Source organism: Glycine soja, chromosome 11 (genome assembly GCF_004193775.1).
Source record: "Glycine soja cultivar W05 chromosome 11, ASM419377v2, whole genome shotgun sequence".
Taxonomy (NCBI): Eukaryota; Viridiplantae; Streptophyta; class Magnoliopsida; order Fabales; family Fabaceae; genus Glycine; species Glycine soja.
In genome coordinates, this window is record NC_041012.1 from 21,820,813 (window position 1) to 21,845,971 (window position 25,159).

The window sequence follows — 25,159 nt, forward strand, 5'->3', positions numbered from 1 at the left end:
AAGCACCAGGGGAGGGTTAAAACTACAACTATAGTCAAACGATATCCAAATGAGTTGAAATTTTGTGAGAAACACCCTAAAATCATGAAAGGATAGCACAAAAAATTTCAAACAAAAATTCAAAGGCTAACTATGAAAACTACCTAAGCAAAGTTTAGAAAAATAGGACAATAATACTTGAAAAATAAAAAATAAAAAACTTAGTAAAGGGATGATTTTTGGAGTTTGGGGGACCCCACCCTAAATGGGAAATTTTTTTCTACCCCAAATGCATATATAATAATAGTCATTCTGATACCCGGAGCAAAAGTTATGGCCGTTTTAAGTTTTGCTAATAACAAGTTCTCAAATTTTGTCTCTCTCAAATTCAGCCACACCAGGTGCTCCTGGTATTTTTCACACAAAATATGGATTAAAGGAAACTACCACACAAAAAATCAGCCAAAAATAACAACTCTAACTATCAAAACAAAAATCGCTAATTAAATTGCAAAATCAATAGCTAGTTCTCAGTCGCTAAACACTGTTCACAGCAAAACACAAAACTGAAACAGTTGCTAAAAACAGCTGCTAAACAGGGGATGCGACTGAAATGCAAAACAGAACGCTACACAAAACAAAACAACACAAACTCACAACCTAAACGATACAGCTACACACAAAACAACTAAACACTATTATGAACCTTTGGCCCACTGCTCCCCGGCAACAGCGCCAAATTTGATCGAAGCCGTACCCAAATCAAATAAACATTAAAAATGCAGTATCTAGGAAGTGATCCTAGGTTGTCTCCCAACGAGCAATGGTCAATCAAACGTTCATAACAGATAGTAATAAAGCAGTAACAAATTGGGGGGGGGGGTTGTTTGTTTTTATAAATTAAATCGCAAGCAAATTCGAATTAAAGAAATAACAAAATTAAAATATGTTGTTTCCCCTTGATTCACAAGCAAGTCTCTTATCCTTGGTTATGAGAATTTATCCCTAATCAGTTCAACCACTTAATCCAACCCTAAATTAAATTACTAAGCGGAAATTAACATAAGGCTGTTATTATGTGATTAAGCAACACATACACCAATTAATCATGAATGAAACTGATCATTAAGCATGAACGTAAATTAAGCGCAAAGACAATTAATCAAGCACTAAGCATGCATGGATTAATAGCAACAAATACAGAGCAATTGGTGAAGAGGAAAAATTTATCAGAATTCAATAGTAATAACAAAACCTCAAAGAAAGTTGTGTTTGATCCTCAAGAGAAAACAACGCTGGAGACTTAACCTTCCATTAATTAGCAGAAAACGAAATTGCAATTGGAAACGGAAAACGAAATTACAGATTGAAGCAGAAAACGAAATTGTAGAAAACGAATTTTATTGCTACGTGAACAGTGCGCATGAACAGTAAAAACTAGAATTGCAAAACCCTAAAATTATTCTCCTCTCCAAAACAGTCTGCTCTCACTAAAACCCTGGTGCTGTTATGTATGTCCTCAGCCCCAAAGTTTACAATTCTGCTTTAAAGTCCAAGCCCAAAAACAAAATAAAATAAAACTGGCCCAAATAAAATAAAATTGTCTGCTCTCTTCAAGTCCAAGTCGGTTCAGCCCAATTTCGGATCTAAGTCCAATTGCTTATATTTCTCTTGAAATTAAATTAAAAACACAAAATTAGTCAAGTAGACCCAAATGATAAAATTGCATAATTAATTTGACAATTAAGGTTAATCAATAATTAAAATGGTGACAAAAAGGGTTAACAAATAAGAAAAAAATAATAACACATCAACTAGTAACTACAATTTTATACTTTTATTCATTTCAAAATCTTCTGAAAAACAAGGAATAAAAGATAGGGATGGTGAAGATTAAGAGAAAAATAATTATATATATTTACAATATAGAATAATTTTATATTTTAATAATTTTTTTTTAAAAATGTAAATCATGTAGTAACTTCTTCAAAACCTTCTAAAAACTGAATAATATATATATATATATATATATATATATATATATATATATATATATATATATATATATAATATCAGCTTAAATATGAATTCCTCTTAACCATTTAGAGCCTACTTCTTATACACCTAATTAATATAAACTTTATAATTATATTAATTAATTTAGAAACACATTTTTTCAATTCCATTTGTGGCGTCCCTAAATTAATGACTGGTTTAATAGAAATAATTTAAATAACAAAAACCATGGTAAATTTATTTTTTTTCTTCTTTTTCTTTTTCATTTCTTTCTCTTTTCACCATAACTAGGTTTAGAAGGAAAATCCTCACTATAAAGTCCTGAATGGCCAGTTCACAACTCTATTCGGAGTCATTTCTTTCTTACCGCTCATAATTCTCTAAATTATTTTGCTGTTCCAAAAGGAAGAATGTACCAGCCATTACTTTAGGTCGTCACATGAAAATAAAAGAATAAAATACGGTCGATAAACTCTTTTACAAATAAAGTTGCTAATGCTTTCTTTTCAAATAACAAGATCGATTATAAATGCATTCATCGTTTTAAAGCTGTCCAAAATATGGGAGTTTTACAAAATACATAGTGTCATCCAGAGCAAAGGTGTCCATAGTGGTGACTTCAGCCACATGTATACAATCATCAAATGCCTATACATCAGGTCTACCCATACAAAAACAAAAGAGTAAACCTAACAGTTAGTCCTAGATACACCCACCCTCAAAAATATACAAAACGAATCCAAAAAGTTGTCCACTAGGATGAAGAGCCTCCGCTGATCGCCATCTCCCCCGGGCCACTATCCTCCGTAGAGTCTGCCTCAGATGCCGACATGACTTCCTTGGGAGAATCCACCTCAAGAAGTGGATCCTCATCACCCTCTAGAAAGTCAAGGGCATCCACAGCAGGCTCAAGAGGTAGCTCTTCCAGATCCTCCTCGGGGTCTTCCTCGGATGACGTTACCTCGATCACTTGGACGGGCTCCACTAGACGATATGGTGTAGGCATGGGTAGTATCCACTCCACCGTGCGCTGAAGCGTCCGTGCAGGTTCATCTGGATGCACCAAAGAAGTAGCCGTGAGTCGAATGGTGCCCCGAAATTGGCACCTCGTGTTGCCTTCGAGGGTCTCCCAAGCTCCCTCTAGGCACTCCATCTCTACTCGATCACGGATTAGATGCGCCGCCATCACGATCTACAAGAAAGAAGGGAAAGGGGTAGACTCTTTCACAAGAATCTAACTGCGCTACACACAATTTGTCTCATAACCACTACATGCAAGTAAAAGGGGTATTTTAAGGCTTTCCATCTCTGGTAATCGATTACACAGCCTTGGTAATCGATTACCAGAGGCTAAACGTGAATTACACAGCCTCAGGACATGAAATATGCAATAATGCACTGTGTAATCGATTACACATGCCTGGTAATCGATTACCAGTGACCCATCCCTCTGTGTAATCGATTACACAGGCTGGAAATCGATTACCAGAGGCTCCCTAAGTTTCCTGACTTCGTTTTCAAGCCTGGTAATCGATTACACCCCTTGGTAATCGATTACCAGAGACCATCTTAGCCTCCTGTCTTCATTTTTAAGCCTTGTAATCGATTACCCACCCTTGGTAATCGATTACCAGAGACCATATCTCACATATCAGTCAAGTTTCACAGCTGGCCAGCCACCACAAGCCTCCTTGCTTTGTGGTCTTTGTTCCTTTTATCTGTTGACTGCCAGGAGCTCGCCTGCTTAGGTACATCACAGGTTCTCACTGACCGACTATGCCCGGGTTGGGTCGGGATTGGTCAAGCTTGGTTTTGGGCAATAGCACCCCACCTGACGTCCCCAAGGTCTCCTGACCCCCGCGACATATCTCCAGGTACCACTCTGTGGTCAACAATAAAAGCAGGAAGTTCACCCTTCAACACTTCCTCATCTCAAGCTTGTAGGATTATGGGATACCCATCACATGTGGTACTAGGTGGCGGTCGGGCGATGGTGCACAACAAGTTTTCCACATCCACAATGCGCGCATAAACCCACCATCCCCTGTTGCCCACCTCCAACTGAGCTCACGTACTCCCACGTAGCCCATATCCTCGTTTCTCTCAACACCGGGTCCCCATCAATCCTCCCAAGCTTCCACAACATCCAAGCAAAACAACATTCAAACAGCACAAGCTATCATAGCCAAGCAAAATAGAGCAAAGGCAGAAAACTCTCCTCAACACATCAACCAAAATCACAGCTTTTCTCACTTAAAGACCACAGTAACAATTCCTTCGATCCAATTCGTTAACCGTTGGATCGACTCCAAAATTTTACTGGAAGTCTATAGTGCATAAGCCTACATTGTGACCGTTGGGATCTACTAGCAAACATCCAGAACTCATTCTGTACTACTCTTTCCACAGCCAACCACACACAAGCATTTTTCTGCACAAAGCCAAAATCCTGCTGCACCTATTTTGACAGCAAAATTCTGCATAAGTGCAGATTTCGAAAATCACACTTCCCCTCATCCAATCTTGCTCAAATCAAATCCTACAAGTCCCAAATCATGTATCAAACATGTCTAAATCAAAGCCAAGCTTCAAACCACAGCAACACAAAATCTAGGTGTCCAAAACCCCTCAATTCAATGGCTTTTCTAGGTTTGAAAGGTGAAGTTTAGAATGAGGTAAATTTGAAGCAAACTCTCACCTCACACCAATCCATAACATCAATCTAAACTTGCCCAAACTGGATTTACACCTAAAATTCCACCAAATCAAAATTTGACTCTTCAACACCCAAATTTGCCCTAGAAATGGCTCTTTGTTCACTTGGTCATTTGTTTTTCTCCCTAGCACAGTCCAAGCTTTCTCCCAAGTCCTAAATGACATTTCAAGCTAGTATTAACTCACTTTAACCTCCATTTACCACAGAATTCAGACTTAGCTTTCCAACTCTCAAAGCCTCACTCTTTTTCCACTCATAACACCACATTCTCACTTTCCAACCCTAGGTTAACTCTACATTTCATCTCTAACAGTTTTCCATGGGCAATTTCAGCATATAAACATCACAAACATCATCACAAAAACCCTAAAACAGTATGGGTATGTTTAACTCATCCAAACATGGCAATTTCAACAAGTTTTCAGCAAATGTCTTCACAAATAATCATCACACAGCATAAACCTTGCAAGACTACCCATCATATCTCCCAAAACCCCATACCCACGAAAATCAAAGGAGAAAGAAGTCCACCCAAACCTGATTTTTCGAAGTCCCACTCGTAGCCACGCACTTCACGACCCCGAAAATGCTCTCCTTTCGCGATTTGGGACAGAAATGATGGCCAAAGGTTGAAGCTTTGTGTGGAGCTTCAATGGAGAATGAAGAAGAAGAGAATGGCAACGTGAGGGAGAGAGAGGGCTGTCTGAAATTTCTGTTTTGCTGAGTGAGGAGAGAGAAAAGCTTTTTGGTCTTAAATAAAAGGTTTTCCTCTTTTTCTATTATTTTATTCAAGCTCTGCCACATGTCCCTATTTGATTGGAGCAAAAAGGGTCCACTTTCTCTTTTTGACTGTGACCCATACTCAGTCACAAAAGTGGGGAAAAATCTGACCTTTGAAACGCTAAAATCCTGCCTCGGTTTGCGTGCCGTTTCTCTAATTCCAGTTTCTCGCGTTTCTCTGCGTCCGTCGGGGCCAGTTTTCGAAAGCAAGCAATATATATATCAAAACGCTCGGAATAAAACCCCGAGCGTGGTTCAGAGGTTGGTTTCGTTAAATTCTAAGTCGCACGCAAAACGATGATTTTTAACTAATTAATTAGGAATTAACCCATAACCTCCCAGTTATGGATTTCTCTCCCTTAATTAGTCCAACCCGCATATCTTGCCCCCACTATTCCTATTTCTACCAAGAACATATCTATACATATACACTGAATAATACTTATATATATATATATATATATATAAAATCATTCAAAATACATCGTTTCCAAAAATTCCGGGTAGAAATTTCCAGGATGTTACAATACTCCCACCCTTTTAGGAATTTCGTCCCCGAAATTAACTACTCTATGAACAAACTTGGGTACAATTCTCTCATCCTATCCTTCAACTCCCATGTAGAATCACCCTCATCGGTTCCCCACTGCACCTTCACCAACGTGATCTCCTTTCCTCTCAACGACTTCATCCTTCGGTCAGTGATCTTCTGAGGTTGTGCTCTATAGGTGAGGTTATCCTTCACCTGTACCTCGTCCACTGCAAGTATATGTGATGGATCTGGGTTGTACCGTCTCAGTTGAGAGACATGGAACACAGGGTGCAAATTCGATAAACTCGGAGGTAAGGCGATATGATAAGCTACAGGCCCAATCTTCTTCAAAATCTGATATGGACCTAGATACTTGGGTGTCAACTTCCTAGCCTTGAGAGCTCTTCCAACTCCGGTTACGGGAGAAACCTTCAAAAACACATGTTCTCCTTCCTGAAAATCTAGTGGTTTCCTCCTTCTATCATAATAGCTCTTCTGCCTATCCTGAGATGCTTTTATCTTCTCTCGAATCAACTTCACTTGTTCGTTAATCTGTTGTAGCATTTCAGGTCCAAGAAGTACTGCTTCTCCATCATCATACCAACAAATAGGAGTTTTGCACTTTCGTCCATATAAAGCTTCAAAAGGAGCCATACCAATGCTGGCTTGATAGCTATTGTTGTAAGTAAACTCAATCAATGGCAAACAATCCATCCAGCTACCTTGTTGCTCTATAATACACGCCCGAAGTAGATCCTCTAGAGTCTGAATGGTTCGTTCAGTCTGACCATCTGTTTGAGGATGATAAGCTGAACTAAGCTTCAGCTTTGTCCCCAAGGCTTCATGTAGACTCGTCCAAAATCGCGAAGTGAACCTCGGATCCCTGTCAGATACAATACTAGAAGGAATTCCATGCAACCTTACTACTTCCTTGATGTACAACTCCACGAGTTTCTCCATTCTATACTTCATATTCACTGGGATAAAACGAGCAGATTTGGTGAGTCGATCTACTATGACCCACACAGCATCATGTCCACGACTAGTCTTGGGTAAACTAGATACAAAATCCATAGATATGCTCTCCCATTTCCATTCCGGAATCTCCAATGGCTTCAATTCTCCCGATGGTCGTTGGTGCTCAACCTTAGCCTTTTGACATGTCAAACATCTTGCTACATATTCGGCTACATCTTTCTTCATGCCATGCCACCAAAAACTTCTCTTCAAATCTTGGTACATCTTAGTCATTCCCGGATGGAAACTAAGACGACTTTTATGAGCTTCTTCCAAGATCTTAACTCTCAAATCATCTAAAGATGGCACACATATCCTCCCCTTGAATCTAATTAACCCGGTTGTGTCCTTCTCAAACTCCACACCCTTATCCCCCATTACTTCTAACACCTTGCCTTGCAAAAACGGGTCATCCTCTTGAGCCTCGCGTATGTGATCTACGAATTCATTGGTAATCTGCAATGCTCCCACAAATAAGCTCTTGGGTTGCACCTCGATTGCTAGATTCAAATCCCGGAACTCCTCTATCAATCTCTGCTCCAAACTCATCATAGTCGCAACATGTAAGGATTTCCGGCTTAGCGCATCGGCTACTACATTAGCCTTTCCCGGATGGTAGGAAAGTCCAAAATCATAATCCTTAAGGAACTCCATCCATCTTCGTTGTCTCATATTGAGTTCCTTCTGATCGAACAAGTATTTGAGACTCTTGTGATCACTGAAAACTTCAAAACGAGTACCGTACAAATAATGCCTCCAAATCTTTAAAGCAAAGACCACCGCTGCTAGTTCCAAGTCATGAGTCGGATAGTTAACTTCATGAGGACGTAATTGACGCGAAGCATAAGCCACTACTCTTCCCTCTTGCATCAACACACATCCCAAGCCTCGCCCGCTTGCATCGCAATACACTTCAAATGTCCTCTTAGGGTCGGGCAAAATTAACACTGGAGCTGTCGTCAACCGCCTCTTCAACTCTTGGAAACTTTGATCACACTTCTCATCCCAGACAAACTTCTCATTCTTACGAGTCAACTTAGTTAGGGGTAATGCCAATTTAGAAAATCCCTCAATAAATTTTCTATAATAGCCGGCCAACCCCAAGAAGCTTCGAACCTCCGTTGGAGTTGTCGGTTGTTGCCACTCCATAACCGACTCCACCTTGTTCGGATCTACCGCAACCCCGTCTTTAGAAATCACGTGCCCTAAGAACTGCACTTTCTCCAACCAAAAGTCACATTTTGACAGTTTGGCGAACAACTTCCTGTCCCTCAGGATATGCAATACAATTCTCAAGTGCTTCTCATGCTCCTCCTTATTCCTCGAATACACTAGGATATCATCAATGAACACAACCACGAACTGATCCAAGTAATCATGGAATATATGATTCATATAATCCATGAAAATAGCCGGAGCATTAGTCACTCCAAATGGCATGACTAAATACTCGTAGTGCCCATACCGAGTCCGAAACGCAGTTTTTGGGATATCTTCCTTCTTAACTCGGATTTGATGATACCCCGATCGCAAATCGATCTTTGAAAATACCGTCGCTCCCCTCAATTGGTCAATCAAATCATATATCCTTGGTAGAGGATATTTGTTCTTGATAGTGACCTTGTTTAACTGCCGGTAGTCTACACACATCCTCATACTGCCATCCTTCTTTTTAACCAACAAGACCGGCGCTCCCCACGGTGATGCGCTTGGACGAACAAATTGTTTGCTCAAAAGGTCCTGCACTTGTGCCTTCACCTCTGCTAGTTCTACCGGAGACATTCTATAAGGCGCAATCGACACTGGATTCGCCCCAGGCACCAAGTCAATAATGAATTCCACTTCTCTCTCTGGTGGCAATTCACAAATGTCATCAGGAAAAACTTCTGGAAATTCCAACACCACCGGTATACTACTAACTTCAACGTCCTCTTCCACATACATAGAGAACAAAACCATGTAAGTTCGAACATCACCCGTTCCTTCGTTGGCCGCATCCCCTTTCGAAGATTCACTTGGAACTACATCTCCACCAAACACTAGCATCTTCTCCTTACAGTCTAGAAAGATATGGTTAGTAGATAACCAATCCATCCCCAAGATCACATCTAGATGAGTTAAAGGTAGGCAAATCAAGTCCGCCATAAAAGATCGACCCTAAACAATTATAGGACACTTCAAGCACACCCGAGAGGTGGTTACAGGCTCGCTCGTCGGAGTGGACACCACCATATCATATGGTAACTCCGTCGCACATAACCCCAACCTCTCCACACATGCATGAGATATGAAAGAATGCGTGGCACCTGAATCATAAAGTACATCTAGTAGTTTATCAGCAATCAAACACTTACCCCATATCAAATCGTCGGAGGCAGCCACTTCTGAGCCACTCATAGCAAATACCCGAGAGGGTACTTTTGGTCTTCCACCACTAGTGTTGTTGTTGCTAACATTACCACTCCTTGTGGAATTAGTGGGTCCACGATTGACGGTGTTGGAATTGGCTGTTACCGTCGGTCTCCCTGTCACCCTACATTCCCGAGCATCTTGGTATTGAGGCCAATACTGCAGAAGCTCATTAAACTTAGCCGTGTACTCCCCAACAGACATGTTTCCTTGCTTCAAATCCAGAAATTCCCTCGCCTTCCTCTTCCTGAGATCTCGTGGAAAGTAATTCTCCAGGAATTTGTCCTTGAAGGCATTCCAAGGAATCACGCCTCCAGGTGCAACAAATGAAGGCTTCACGAACTTCCACCAATTCTCGGCCTCTCCTTGGAGCATAAATGTCGCATAAGGACCTTATGCTCCTCAAGGCAACCCATCGCCTCAAAAATCTTTTTTGTCTCAGCTAACCACAACCTAGCACCTTCCGGATCATAGTCTCCACTGAACTTTGGCGGGTGGTTCTTACGGAAAGCCATGAGTCCCCGATACTCCGCCGGTTCCACATCACGTTCCTGCACTAGAGTTTCCAATACAGCTGTGATGCGGTCAAGGACATCACGGTTCTGATCCCTACCACGTCCTGCCATACCTATCCTGTAGGGAAACTATTAGCACCCAAGAAATCCTAAAGAGAGAGTGTACCACACAGGTTATGACAGTTATAACAACATCCTTCTCTTTATACATACTTATACACACAACAATCCTGTGAATCAATCACACATCCATGCTCAAGACAAGAAAGCAGAAATACACACAATGTGTGACTTAACGTCACTCCCCGAAACCTACTCCCAAGTTTCAGAGATACACAGCATTCACACAGCAAGACCATAACAGGTTCACTAGAATCCAACTTTTGCTCTGATACCACCATTTGTGGCGTCCCTAAATTAATGACTGGTTTAATAGAAATAATTTAAATAACAAAAACCATGGTAAATTTATTTTTTTTCTTCTTTTTCTTTTTCATTTCTTTCTCTTTTCACCATAACTAGGTTTAGAAGGAAAATCCTCACTATAAAGTCCTGAATGGCCAGTTCACAACTCTATTCGGAGTCATTTCTTTCTTACCGCTCATAATTCTCTAAATTATTTTGCTGTTCCAAAAGGAAGAATGTACCAGCCATTACTTTAGGTCGTCACATGAAAATAAAAGAATAAAATACGGTCGATAAACTCTTTTACAAATAAAGTTGCTAATGCTTTCTTTTCAAATAACAAGATCGATTATAAATGCATTCATCGTTTTAAAGCTGTCCAAAATATGGGAGTTTTACAAAATACATAGTGTCATCCAGAGCAAAGGTGTCCATAGTGGTGGCTTCAGCCACATGTATACAATCATCAAATGCCTATACATCAGGTCTACCCATACAAAAACAAAAGAGTAAACCTAACAGTTAGTCCTAGATACACCCACCCTCAAAAATATACAAAACGAATCCAAAAAGTTGTCCACTAGGATGAAGAGCCTCCGCTGATCGCCATCTCCCCCGGGCCACTATCCTCCGTAGAGTCTGCCTCAGATGCCGACATGACTTCCTTGGGAGAATCCACCTCAAGAAGTGGATCCTCATCACCCTCTAGAAAGTCAAGGGCATCCACAGCAGGCTCAAGAGGTAGCTCTTCCAGATCCTCCTCGGGGTCTTCCTCGGATGACGTTACCTCGATCACTTGGACGGGCTCCACTAGACGATATGGTGTAGGCGTGGGTAGTATCCACTCCACCGTGCGCTGAAGCGTCCGTGCAGGTTCATCTGGATGCACCAAAGAAGTAGTCGTGAGTCGAATGGTGCCCCGAAATCGGCACCTCGTGTTGCCTTCGAGGGTCTCCCAAGCTCCCTCTAGGCACTCCATCTCTACTCGATCACGGATTAGCTGCGCCGCCATCACGATCTACAAGAAAGAAGGGAAAGGGGTAGACTCTTTCACAAGAATCTAACTGCGCTACACACATTTTGTCTCATAACCACTACATGCAAGTAAAAGGGGTATTTTAAGGCTTTCCATCTCTGGTAATCGATTACACAGCCTTGGTAATCGATTACCAGAGGCTAAACGTGAATTACACAGCCTCAGGACATGAAATATGCAATAATGCACTGTGTAATCGATTACACATGCCTGGTAATCGATTACCAGTGACCCATCCCTCTGTGTAATCGATTACACAGGCTGGTAATCGATTACCAGAGGCTCCCTAAGTTTCCTGACTTCGTTTTCAAGCCTGGTAATCGATTACACCCCTTGGTAATCGATTACCAGAGACCATCTTAGCCTCCTGTCTTCATTTTTAAGCCTTGTAATCGATTACCAGAGACCATATCTCACATATCAGTCAAGTTTCACAGCTGGCCAGCCACCACAAGCCTCCTTGCTTTGTGGTCTTTGTTCCTTTTATCTGTTGACTGCCAGGAGCTCGCCTGCTTAGGTACATCACAGGTTCTCACTGACCGACTATGCCCGGGTTGGGTCGGGATTGGTCAAGCTTGGTTTTGGGCAATAGCACCCCACCTGACGTCCCCAAGGTCTCCTGACCCCCGCGACATATCTCCAGGTACCACTCTGTGGTCAACAATAAAAGCAGGAAGTTCACCCTTCAACACTTCCTCATCTCAAGCTTGTAGGATTATGGGGTACCCATCACATGTGGTACTAGGTGGCGGTCGGGCGATGGTGCACAACAAGTTTTCCACATCCACAATGCGCGCATAAACCCACCATCCCCTGTTGCCCACCTCCAACTGAGCTCACGTACTCCCACGTAGCCCATATCCTCGTTTCTCTCAACACCGGGTCCCCATCAATCCTCCCAAGCTTCCACAACATCCAAGCAAAACAACATTCAAACAGCACAAGCTATCATAGCCAAGCAAAACAGAGCAAAGGCAGAAAACTCTGCTTAACACATCAACCAAAATCACAGCTTTTCTCACTTAAAGACCATAGTAACAATTCCTTCGATCCAATTCGTTAACCGTTGGATCGACTCCAAAATTTTACTGGAAGTCTATAGTGCATAAGCCTACATTGTGACCGTTGGGATCTACTAGCAAACATCCAGAACTCATTCTGTACTACTCTTTCCACAGCCAACCACACACAAGCATTTTTCTGCACAAAGCCAAAATCCTGCTGCACCTATTTTGACAGCAAAATTCTGCATAAGTGCAGATTTCGAAAATCACACTTCCCCTCATCCAATCTTGCTCAAATCAAATCCTACAAGTCCCAAATCATGTATCAAACATGTCTAAACCAAAGCCAAGCTTCAAACCACAGCAACACAAAATCTAGGTGTCCAAAACCCCTCAATTCAATGGCTTTTCTAGGTTTGAAAGGTGAAGTTTAGAATGAGGTAAATTTGAAGCAAACTCTCACCTCACACCAATCCATAACATCAATCTAAACTTGCCCAAACTGGATTTACACCTAAAATTCCACCAAATCAAAATTTGACTCTTCAACACCCAAATTTGCCCTAGAAATGGCTCTTTGTTCACTTGGTCATTTGTTTTTCTCCCTAGCACAGTCCAAGCTTTCTCCCAAGTCCTAAATGACATTTCAAGCTAGTATTAACTCACTTTAACCTCCATTTACCACAGAATTCAGACTTAGTTTTCCAACTCTCAAAGCCTCACTCTTTTTCCACTCATAACACCACATTCTCACTTTCCAACCCTAGGTTAACTCTACATTTCATCTCTAACAGTTTTCCATGGGCAATTTCAGCATATAAACATCACAAACATCATCACAAAAACCCTAAAACAGTATGGGTATGTTTAACTCATCCAAACATGGCAATTTCAACAAGTTTTCAGCAAATGTCTTCACAAATAATCATCACACAGCATAAACCTTGCAAGACTACCCATCATATCTCCCAAAACCCCATACCCACGAAAATCAAAGGAGAAAGAAGTCCACCCAAACCTGATTTTTCGAAGTCCCACTCGTAGCCACGCACTTCACGACCCCGAAAATGCTCTCCTTTCGCGATTTGGGACAGAAATGATGGCCAAAGGTTGAAGCTTTGTGTGGAGCTTCAATGGAGAATGAAGAAGAAGAGAATGGCAACGTGAGGGAGAGAGAGGGTTGTCTGAAATTTCTGTTTTGCTGAGTGAGGAGAGAGAAAAGCTTTTTGGTCTTAAATAAAAGGTTTTCCTCTTTTTCTATTATTTTATTCAAGCTCTGCCACATGTCCCTATTTGATTGGAGCAAAAAGGGTCCACTTTCTCTTTTTGACTGTGACCCATACTCAGTCACAAAAGTGGGGAAAAATCTGACCTTTGAAACGCTAAAATCCTGCCTCGGTTTGCGTGCCGTTTCTCTAATTCCAGTTTCTCGCGTTTCTCTGCGTCCGTCGGGGCCAGTTTTCGAAAGCAAGCAATATATATATCAAAACGCTCGGAATAAAACCCCGAGCGTGGTTCAGAGGTTGGTTTCGTTAAATTCTAAGTCGCACGCAAAACGATGATTTTTAACTAATTAATTAGGAATTAACCCATAACCTCCCAGTTATGGATTTCTCTCCCTTAATTAGTCCAACCCGCATATCTTGCCCCCACTATTCCTATTTCTACCAAGAACATATCTATACATATACACTGAATAATACTTATATATATATATATATATATATATATATATATATATATATATATATAATCATTCAAAATACATCGTTTCCAAAAATTCCGGGTAGAAATTTCCAGGATGTTACAACATTCAATAATTTTAAATTAACCCTATTAAAATCAATTTTATTTTCTTAAAACAAATTAATATGTTCTCAAGAGAAAATGACAAATTAGTTATATACATACTTTTTAAAATTAGTAAACTAGTAATTTCTTTTCCCTTTTTTTGAAAGAACAGTCTTTGTAATTAAAAGCTTATACTTAATGTGAGATAAAGTATTAAGGTGATTTAATCTTTTGTATTGAATTAAACAATTTCATAAAACTTGACCATTTGCTAATTTTGACACAATGTGTAAACCTAAAACGAAAATATTAAAGATCAAACTTCAATATACACCAAAGTTTCTTGACGAAAGTTTTATTTTATTTTCTGGGTTGTTGTTATTTATTTATTCAGTTTTAGGGTGTTAGTATGAGTGTGATCCCCAAGTTTTGTTCTCTTATTATAGTTAATTCACCTATGGTATTTTAGTTGGATGGAAATAAAAATTAAAATAGGGGAGCATGAAAATACAAAAGATGATGTACTTTTTTCTGTTTGGTTGGAAAGAAAATAGAAAAGAGAGAAAAATCGACCTCCACGATTATTTATTTTCACTTTTCCTTCAATTTAAATTGTAAAATTTTCTCTATTTCCTTTTCTTAGCTAATTTCTTCTTTTGCCTACAATATCTTCTTATATTTGGACAAAAACATGTTGAAAGAGACCAAGAGGGAGTGATGAATATAAGTCACCATTTTCTGGCGTCACATTCAGTTGGATTTCGTTCTCGCTATTCTTATTCATTTTCCTTAATGGAATGTTACACTCAAGCACCCAACCCCAACATCTTGTTCGTACTTGTCTTTCACGCCAAGACTTTAATTTATTTTCCCCTAATTCACCATGTTCCACTCGTGGATGATGGAGACAACATTTTGTTTAGGCGTAAAATTAATTAACTACAGCTACCTAGTCCTTTTTATTATTAAGAAAAATCATATCCTTAACTGATTTGCATAAAAAAAAAATATTAATCCACTGATTATTCAAGTATGCATGTTACCCATACAATTTTTTTTTTATTAACAACAAATATAATCACTCAATTTAAAGTTTAATCACACTTAAGATTCTTTATCTTTTCTCAAGAACGAATTTTGTGAGAATGAAACATGGATCCTTCTCCACAAACTTAATGTAGGTTGTCAATTAAACTATACTCATTAGGTCTCATACAAGTCCTTGAGTTTAATAATTAATTTTCATGGAATAAATAAAGTTGGTTATTGAGGAAAAAAACCACCCATTAATTATGTGAATTTAGGAATAGTCTAAAATTTTATAAGTTGAAAGGTTATGCCTCTTGGAGGATTTTTAGGTAGCTAGATCAAGAAAGCATATAGAATAAGGCTCTTGATACTCCAATCAAATGATACATTTGTGGAGGTGTGGACCTCTTCAAATATCTCCCATTCAAAGTTGAAAAATTAGTTATCAAGTTAGCCATCGCCGTAAAAGTTAGGCTTAACATCTTTGGTATGCTTGTTTATAAATGTTTCAGATCGATCATGAATATTGGCCCATGTATGAGTGACGTATAACCAGTCAATATTCGTACGCCAAAACACACGTAGAAATTTTCGTATAGTATGTATGCATGGTTTTTGCTGCATAATATAATACCTTTAACTACAATTATAAGAAAAGTAAGACTTGGTGCAACGGAACTAGCTAGGCTAGGAAAACAAAAAGACGCGGTGAGATGAAAAATTGAGCAAAAGTCAAATGCTATGTATTTTGTTTATCTTTAGCTTAATATTGATTTGGCAGCTTTTAAAACTTCAAACAAACAATAATTCAAACACTGAATATTTTTAATTATATTGGTCTGAATCCGTAAATGTTTTACATAACTTAATTGGGAATTGAGAACAATTTATATATAAAAAACTATTTGAAATAAAATATTTTCTTAAGAAAAATTTAGTAAATATGTTATAAATTATAACAAAAAGACTCATTTAAAATATAATTATAACATGACTTATACAGTAATAAAAATTGGTAATGATATTTACAAATACCTTTTGCCTCATATGCATTTAAATCATTATATATTTATTGACATATAATATTTTCCATCAATTTAAGATGAAATGTTCAAAATTAATTTTTTTCCATACTCTTACATGATTTTCAATTTGAATAAAGTCAATTTAATTTTATTTCCCAATCTATTTTACTTGTTTACATTTTCTATGTAATATATTATTAAAATTTATTTTTAAATCTTGATAGTTAAGTTAACCTAAATATCTACGAATTTTATATTGTTTTTTAGAGGCTACAAAATTTAGCTTAATTAACTTTTCACTGTCAAATTTCATCATTACTTTTATATATGTTGTTCTGTTAAAAAATAATTATTTTAATAAAATAATTTAACCTATTTTAAATTTTAAGTTTAAATAATACATTTATTTATCCTATGCAACATTTTTTTTATCAAACCTCTTAATGTTACATATATTTATAAATAAACTAAAATTTTATTTATTAAATACACATAAATTAAATTAAAGATATTATTTGAATATTTTTTTATTGAAACTTACAAGAATGAGATTGAAAGAATACAACTATACAAATAGATTAAATTAATGATTATTTATATTATATTAGAGTATATTTTATTTTATTTTATAAAATATTTATTTTACAATTTAATATTTGTATAAATTATTTTCTTTTATAAAATAATTACAAATTTGGATGTTCAAATTAAAAATTCAAAAATTTATTAATAAAATTAATAGTGAAAAATGAATTGAAGTAATAAATAAAAAATATTTAATATATTACCATAAGTTAAAAATGATCTATTTAATAATTTTTTTGTTATACGTATTCAAGCAAATATGATATATTAGAATTGAATATATATATGAATATATATATATATATATATATATATATATATATATATATATATATATATATATATATATATATATATATGATCTTTTATAAGGGAGACTCGTTTTATAAGAGGCGCAAAAAAACGGAAAATGGAGAGAAAAAAAAGAAGTAAAATGCATGGCTGGACATCAAACTTATACCTGTTTTGTAATTAATCAACTAAGTCGATTGCTTAAAATCTTTTGATTCCAATTAGGTTGACTCTTCTAGCAGTAAAGTGAGCAATCTTTCTTAGCATTAGTTATTTTTTACTATTATATGGAGTATTACTTATTGTATATAATACTTTTCTTTCTTTCTTCTTCTGAAGGGTGTAGGCTGTTGAAAAATTCATTGGCAATCGTACATATCAATTTTATAATGTATGCCTAGGGACATCGACACTTGTTAAAAACATTAAAAATACGGCCAAATGCATTTATAAAAAGAAAAAAAATATTATATATACGGCTAAACTCTTGGGAGAACTGCTCAACTTTAAGGCTGTGTCGTTTGGTTTCAAAGGAGGGAAATAATATATAAAAAAAAAATTATATTATATTATGTGAGACTCACATCTTTTTTGTATTTTATTTTAATTCAAAAAAAATTCTTATATTTTTCTCCTCTAAACTACTCTTGAATTGAAAAGTATTTTCATTACCAACTCAAACGACCCAAATTTGTGGAAACCTTGAGATAAAAAAAAAACATAAAAAAAACACATGTATGTATATATACGAGGTGAGGACAAAGGTAGAATAGATGCGTTTACGACTTATCCAACTCCTCCATTCATGACATAATCCAACTCTGAAACGGTGAACAAATCCACCGTGCCGTCACACACTACTTGTTCGCCGCAAAAAGCAAAACACTAATTAACTCAAAAAAATAAGGGAAAAAAAAGAAGAAAAAGCCGTTTTATCGGACTCTGTCTCTCTTTCCCCCCAAACATTCCCCATTTCCTCCATTTTTCATCATTTTGTTAACTCCATCATCGAAACGCATTTTGTGTCGGTGAAGGTGAGTTTTATCTTCTCCAATCATTTTGTTCTCCACCACTTTCTCTTTCCATCCCCTCTATATATCTCTTTTATATAATTAAGTATAGACTTAAAAGATCATATATGTTGTTTCAGAATTTCTTGTTATATCATCTCACAATGGAAGAACGGTGGAGATTCATCACTTGGTTGAAGCTCTTCCGCGTGTTTGTGGCGGTTGTGTCTCTGTCCCCCTTCAGCATGCAACCTATTTGGTGTACGACTCTCAACAATGAAGGTGACACTAAGTCTTAATGATCATTATTATTATTAACGTTGTTGTTGTTGGTTTTTGCACGTGTTTGTTTTTTTGAGGTTGTTTCATAGATTTATGAGATGGGTTTTTTAGATGATGATAAAAATTAGATTCAGTTTATTATATTATTTTTTTGTTAAAAATAAATTTGACTTTGATAATTTGCATTACAATAAGATTTATACTAAAGATTGGTGTGAGTTAAGAGTTAAATAAAACAGTATAAAGAGTTTCTACATTATTAATCAATTAAAAAAAATTATACACCCTTAATATCATTTAACATCTATTAAGCATAAGAAATAAAAAAAAATATAAGAATGATAAACAATATAGCGTGATAAGAAAATGTATAGAAATTGAGATAAATGATTTAGAAGTGTTGATAATGTGTTGAAGAGATGAAATATATATTACTCATTAGAAAATTTGTTAACTTTTATAAAAACTGTATTAATCTTAAAAGTTATATGTGATGTGATTTCTAATTAGTTTACCTAACATTGTTATATAGTACATAGCTATAAAATTTTAATTTGGATTAGATAGTAACAACATAAACGGCTAGCTTTTTAGTTTTCTAGATCTGCTTTAGTTGAAATTGAGGAAAAGTAAACTCATAATTAAGGTGTGGTTGTGATTTGGGAATTGCAGGGTTGGCTCTACAAAAGATGAGGGAGAGGGTGGTGATAGATCGATTGGGTGGTTTATCAAGTTGGAATAGCAAAGAGGGAGAGATTGATCCCTGTTCCTGGTTCGGAGTTGAGTGCTCCCACGGCAATGTTGTATCCTTGTAAGCAACCTCTTACTTTTCCTCTTCTTTTTTCACGTTAATTCTCCTTATATCATATTGCTTTTCACCGCTTCCAAACTCTATTCATCTACAAGATTCATGTATAAGTCTTAGTCACACTACTTTTTAGGTGCTTTTGTTATTTGTCTCTAATTAAATTAAGGTTTTATTTTTTATAACTTAATAAAACTCTAATGTTAATTGGAAAATAGTATTAAAAACATTTAAGGAATTTAAATATTGTCTTTAGTTCAACTTAAGGTTTAGAGAAGTACTGTAATTGTTTATTTTTGTTAAGATCGTGAACTTATTTTAAATTCCGTGTATTTTTTGGCTTATGCTCTTAGTATCTCTTGCAACATGAAATTGTAGTCTTGTTTCTCTTTGTCTTTTGTATTTCTACTGATATTTTTTTTTGTATTTCATTTATCATGTTTTTAAATTCAACAACGACAGAGAATTTGAATTTAATTTTCATGAAATGTCTATTTTTGTTTTTATATTGTCAGCTAATAAAAAATTATGATACCATGGCTTTTAAAGCAACTATAGTAAAAAATAATAAAAATAACATACATGACAGTTTGGGGTTGAATAACATTATAAATATATACACTAATTATTTCATTTTTATAGAAAAAATTATGAAAAAAAATATGAAGTTGATTTAAGTCTTTTTATGTCAGTCAACCTACAATTTTAGAGTATTTCGGCCCATGTCTCAACATGGTTAATTTAGGATTGTTTGTAGTGTTTATATGTAAACTTATTTTATATATATAAAAAAAATCACCTTACTTTAAGGACTTTTAAAAAGCAAGAAGCATGAGCAAATCCTCCAATTCTGTGGGTCCAATAATGGGTTTAATATCTGGTAGCATTTTGTTATTGGAAACATTATATATATTATTTGAATATAATAAAATATACAAAATTGTATATATCTATATATGTTTAGCAGCAATTTATTATTGGAAAATTCTATTGTTTGAATATAATAAAGAATACAAAGATGGTATATAATTATCTTTATCTTTTATTTCTTTTTCCTTTTTTATTAAATACACCTCTTAAAAATATATTCTAAACTTAGAGGAGACAATTTTTTTATAAATCCTGTTTTAATATTGTTCATGGAATACTTTCTTTGTCGGTGTTCCAGTCAAGGATATTATTGGTTATGTTAATTATTTTTTAGGTTTATGTTAATGTAAAATTTAGTGTTTGCTTTTATTTTCAAATATACATACTACAGCTTCGCTCCAAAAATAAAAAGTCAGAAATATTTTATTTGTTACATTTACCTGGATACAAGGTGCATATTCATGACAAAAACATTACATTTTTATCAATAGAAAAAACCGTTGCATTTTTTTAGTAAGATAAATAAAGGATAATATACAAATTAAAAAATTATAATAATATAAAAAACAGTGAAACAATTGGATTAAAAGTATAGAATATATAGCAAAGAAAAAAGGAACGTATTAAAAAATTATTCAAATTATTAGCTGGGTACCATTCCAATTCGACTCTGATTAATTATTAAGTATATTTAAAATATTTATTGACAAGACATGCACCAAGCGGAATTAATGTTGCATGATTGTGTTCTACATAATGATATATAAATGAGTGTAATCTTCACTTTAATTAAAAACATAATTAAGTTAGACTCAAAATTCACTTTCTATAAGTTTGACAATCCAAATTTAAGTAAATTAAAATTCAGTTCACAATTGAAATATAGCCTACAATTTTTAGTGTTTTTCTTTTTTTATTTTTAAAAAAATATAATGGGGCCAAATGCCCAGAAATATATAGCCCATGTCTTTGCAAGGTACATACGCCACAGTTCATAAAATATTTATAGATCCTTCAAAGAGTTATTTATTTCATTTTTGTTTGCGATTATAAATTTCTTACATGTTAACTGTACTTGTTTTGCTTCTAATCTCTGTAAGTCTGCTTTTGGAAAGTTGAATGAACTATGCTAACATAACATCTTGCCAGTAGAGTACGTTGTTAATTAATTGCCTGAAGTTTCCATTGAACATTGTTTATTCAATATACAAACATGTACATGAATTAAGAGTTGTTCTTCTCGCAGGAACTTGAAAGATCTATGTCTCCATGGAACACTAGCACCTGAAATTGGGAAGCTGGTTCACGTTAAATCAATGTAAGAACATGTACATGCCACTGTTGCCATAATTGATATGAGTTATGACGAATTTTATTCGGAAACTTTCAACAATCTTTGTAATCATTCTGCAGCATTTTCCGTAACAATTATTTCTACGGAGACATCCCTAAGGAGATACTACAATTAGAGGACCTGGAAGTTCTTGACTTAGGATTTAACAACTTTAGTGGGCAATTTCCATTTCATGACCTTGCAAGTTATCCATCCCTGACTACCCTGTAAGTTGAAACATTCATGCAAAAACTATATTTTATATTCATTTCTTTTCTGAACTTTTGTTGATTAATAATCAAATTTGTATTTCAGTTTATTGGACAACAATGACAATCTTGCTAGCTTAACTCCAGAAGTTTATGAGCTCAAGACATTTTCTGAATTGCATGTAGATGAAGAACAACTAACTGGTGCCACCACTAGAGAAGCATGTGCTAGCATAACTAATAACTGGTAAGCAAACAATCATTCATCTATCAAAAGATGTTGGAGATTCCACGTCCACTAACAATTATAACTAAAATAGTATATATGATAAGTTGATGACAATTTTACCTTATAAATAGTTTTTGAGATTGAGTTAGTCTTAAACTCAAATTCTAATATAGTATGAGAGTTTGTCATAGTAAACATTGTTAGGTCTAGTAGTTTACTGGTTATTTGGATATTATTGGACCACTAGTATATGTCTAATTCTGCAAACCTTACGCTTGAGATGTCCTATGTCAATGGGCAAATTAAATTTTTCTTTTGCTTTACATAGCTTCTATCCACAACAATAATTTATATATGATTTTTTTTTCCTATAGTCCATAATAGTGATGCTTAAGTGTCTTCATTAACTGTGGGGTACTTGACCTAAGGTTGGCCTAGTATTTAGGGAACGATGAAGGGAGAAGCCAGGGGGAGAGGTCGCGGGATTGAATCCCTCCAAGTGGCATTTCAAACAAAACTAACAAATTAACATTTCTCAATGAAAAAAATAAAACTTGATACATCAGATTATGTTTAAAATTGCCTGCTTGTGACAGGCACATTGGTCAACATGGGGATATAGCATCCAGAAGGAAACTTCTCCAAGCAGCAAATCGTTCTAAGAGAGGTGATGATGAAAAAGAAACTCTTTCACCATCACCATTTCCCTCTACACTATCACCAGTTCTTGAGCCTTTCTCATCATCCGAGAGTCCCTCAGATTCACCAATATCATCTCCAGAAATTTCCCATTCACCATCTCCATCTCTCTCCACTTTCTTTTTCATTCTCTCACCCTCACCTTCACCTGAGGTAGCACCAACTCCAGACTTATCACCTCCAGCAAATCCACCAATGGTTGTGTTCACACCACCACAGTCCAATTGGGGTTCAATGCCTTCTCCTGCTTCATCTTCAAACCAAGGGAATGCATACAGTTCAAATACAAAGCAACATACTGTGATTATTTGGTCTACAGTTGGGGGCTTCTCCTTCTTGATTTTGGTTTCTGCCATTGTTTTTGCTTGCTTCAGAAGTAATAAGGTTGTAACTGTAAAACCTTGGGCCACAGGGTTGAGTGGCCAGCTGCAGAAAGCATTTGTATCAGGTAATTAATGCTCATATTTACATTGTTTACATCATTGACATGCTCAGCTATAGATTTCAAACTGCAAAATGCATATTAAATTATTAATTAACTACCTAGAATAAAGTTTATGTTCTAGTCTTTCCATCTTTTACAAGTGGTTCTTTATTAGAAATTTGCATACTCATTGGACATGTATGATTTAGGTGTTCCGAGTCTGAAGCGAACAGAACTTGAAGTCGCTTGCGAAGATTTCAGCAATATTATTGGCTCACTACCTGAGGGGACTATTTATAAGGGGACTCTCTCCAGTGGAGTTGAGATTGCTGTAGCATCCTCTGCAGTGACTTCATCCCAAGACTGGTCCAAAAAGATGGAAACTCAGTTCCGAAAGAAGGTACGCAGACAACAAATGTAGAAAATGCACCACTGTTTACGATCTGGTTTTTGTTCTAAGCTTTTTCCTTTTCATTATTCCAGATAGAGATGTTGTCAAGAGTGAACCACAAGAATTTTGTGAATCTTATTGGATATTGTGAAGAGAATAAGCCATTCACAAGGATGATGGTTTTTGAGTATGCTCCAAATGGAACGCTATTTGAGCATCTACACAGTAAGTGCTGTTTTGTTCAAAATTCACTTGCAAGATTGCATCACACGCATGTTCTTTAAGAATCATTGCAGCCTAAAATGCAGTTTTCTTGGTGTATCCTTCTCATGTTACTTGATACTTTAACAAAAGTTATCAACATGGCTTTGATAAGCAATTTCCCAAGTGTGTGTGCAAAACTACTATTACGCCTTTGCTTTACATCTTTAACTGAATGGTTTAGCAGTTTCATAATATGATATCAACCATTTCTTACTAAGCAAAGAGGTGAGACTTCAGCACAATAGAATGTTGTAGAAACGTAGCTGAAAATATTTTTCTTGGCAATTAGTGTTTTGTGTTGACAACATTCATGTACGTCTTGCAGTTAGAGAAGCAGAACAACTAGACTGGGGAATGAGAATGAGGATCGCTGTGGGAATAGCCTATTGTCTGGAGCACTTGCATCAACTGACACCACCCATTGCCTACAGAAACATACTATCTTCCTCTATGTACCTGACTGAAGACTATGCTGCTAAATTATCAGACCTTAGTTTGTGGACTGATATAGTCTCCACAAAGAAGGGCTCTGAAGCTCCACAGCTGTTGGAAACAGCTTCAGCATATATAAAGGCCAATGTTTACAGCTTTGGAGTACTATTGTTTGAATTGATTACTGGAAGAATTCCCTTTGCTATGGAGAATGGCTTATTTGAAGATTGGGCAGCGGAATATATGAAGGGGCAACCATTGAAAGACTTGGTGGACACAAGCCTCAACTCTTTGCAAGCAAATGAAATTGAGAAATGGGAAGAAGTGATCAACAGCTGTGTACATCAAGATCCTGAAAAAAGGCCTACTATGAGAGAGGTTACTGCTAAGTTGAAGGAAATCACTGCCATGGGGCCGGACGGAGCAACTCCGAAAGCATCTCCTCTTTGGTGGGCAGAAATAGAAATCATGCCCAGTGACTTAAGTTCAGAGGTTAAACCATGACTCCATGTGAAAAAATCTATCTTTTGGGATAATAATCTGAGCAACTACTCTGAATTTGGAGTTTGATGCCATTTTTTTTTAAAAAAATTCTTCTTAGTTATGCTTTAGATTCTTCTTTTTTTTAAGCTAACAGAAGTAGGATGGATGGAAGAAACAACTGTTGTCTTAGTAGAGCAATTTAATTTTGTAAATAGTTGAGGAATGAATTTGTTTTTTGTGCTTTTATAAATGAATTTTGCTTTTCTTTAGTGTGGAAATGGCCATGGGAAAGAAAAATGGTTATGATAGGTTAGTTTTGTGATGAGAAAGAAACAAGTCCCAATTTTTTTGTGATATGAAGACAAATACAAGACATCAAGGTGTTCTTTTTCTCTAAAATATCCTCTCACCTTTTCCATAGGGTATTTTTTAATGTACTAGATGTACTAAGGTCTAAATACTATGGACCAAGAACAGCAACAAACCAAGAAGATGGTTTCAGTGGAATCTATAGTCTACACTCACCCACTTGGTGTGTCATGTTCTTTCCAAAACGGACATGTGAATTTCTAGTTGCAAGGTCCACTACTTTCAAAGA

The 25,159-nt window shown here is 36.2% G+C and overlaps 1 protein-coding gene across 1 annotated transcript; it reads left to right on the top strand.

Moving 5' to 3' along the window:
* The first annotated feature begins 18,030 nt into the window (after positions 1-18,030).
* Positions 18,031-25,137, top strand: LOC114376842 (inactive receptor-like serine/threonine-protein kinase At2g40270). Its single transcript, XM_028335137.1, has 10 exons — positions 18,031-18,164; positions 18,281-18,422; positions 19,095-19,233; positions 21,344-21,415; positions 21,511-21,657; positions 21,746-21,886; positions 22,465-23,015; positions 23,201-23,391; positions 23,475-23,607; positions 23,972-25,137. Exons 2-10 carry the CDS (start codon positions 18,305-18,307, stop codon positions 24,580-24,582), a joined length of 2,103 nt encoding a protein of 700 aa, XP_028190938.1. The 5' UTR covers positions 18,031-18,164; positions 18,281-18,304; the 3' UTR covers positions 24,583-25,137.
* The last annotated feature ends 22 nt before the right edge of the window (positions 25,138-25,159 follow it).

Coding starts and splice junctions, on each gene's coding strand:
- LOC114376842 (XM_028335137.1), top strand. CDS start 18,305: ATGGAAGAACGGTGGAGATTCATCACTTGGTTGAAGCTCTTCCGCGTG. Junction 21,416..21,510: donor CTGGTTCACGTTAAATCAAT/GTAAGAACATGT, acceptor ATCATTCTGCAG/CATTTTCCGTAACAATTATT. Junction 21,658..21,745: donor TATCCATCCCTGACTACCCT/GTAAGTTGAAAC, acceptor TTTGTATTTCAG/TTTATTGGACAACAATGACA.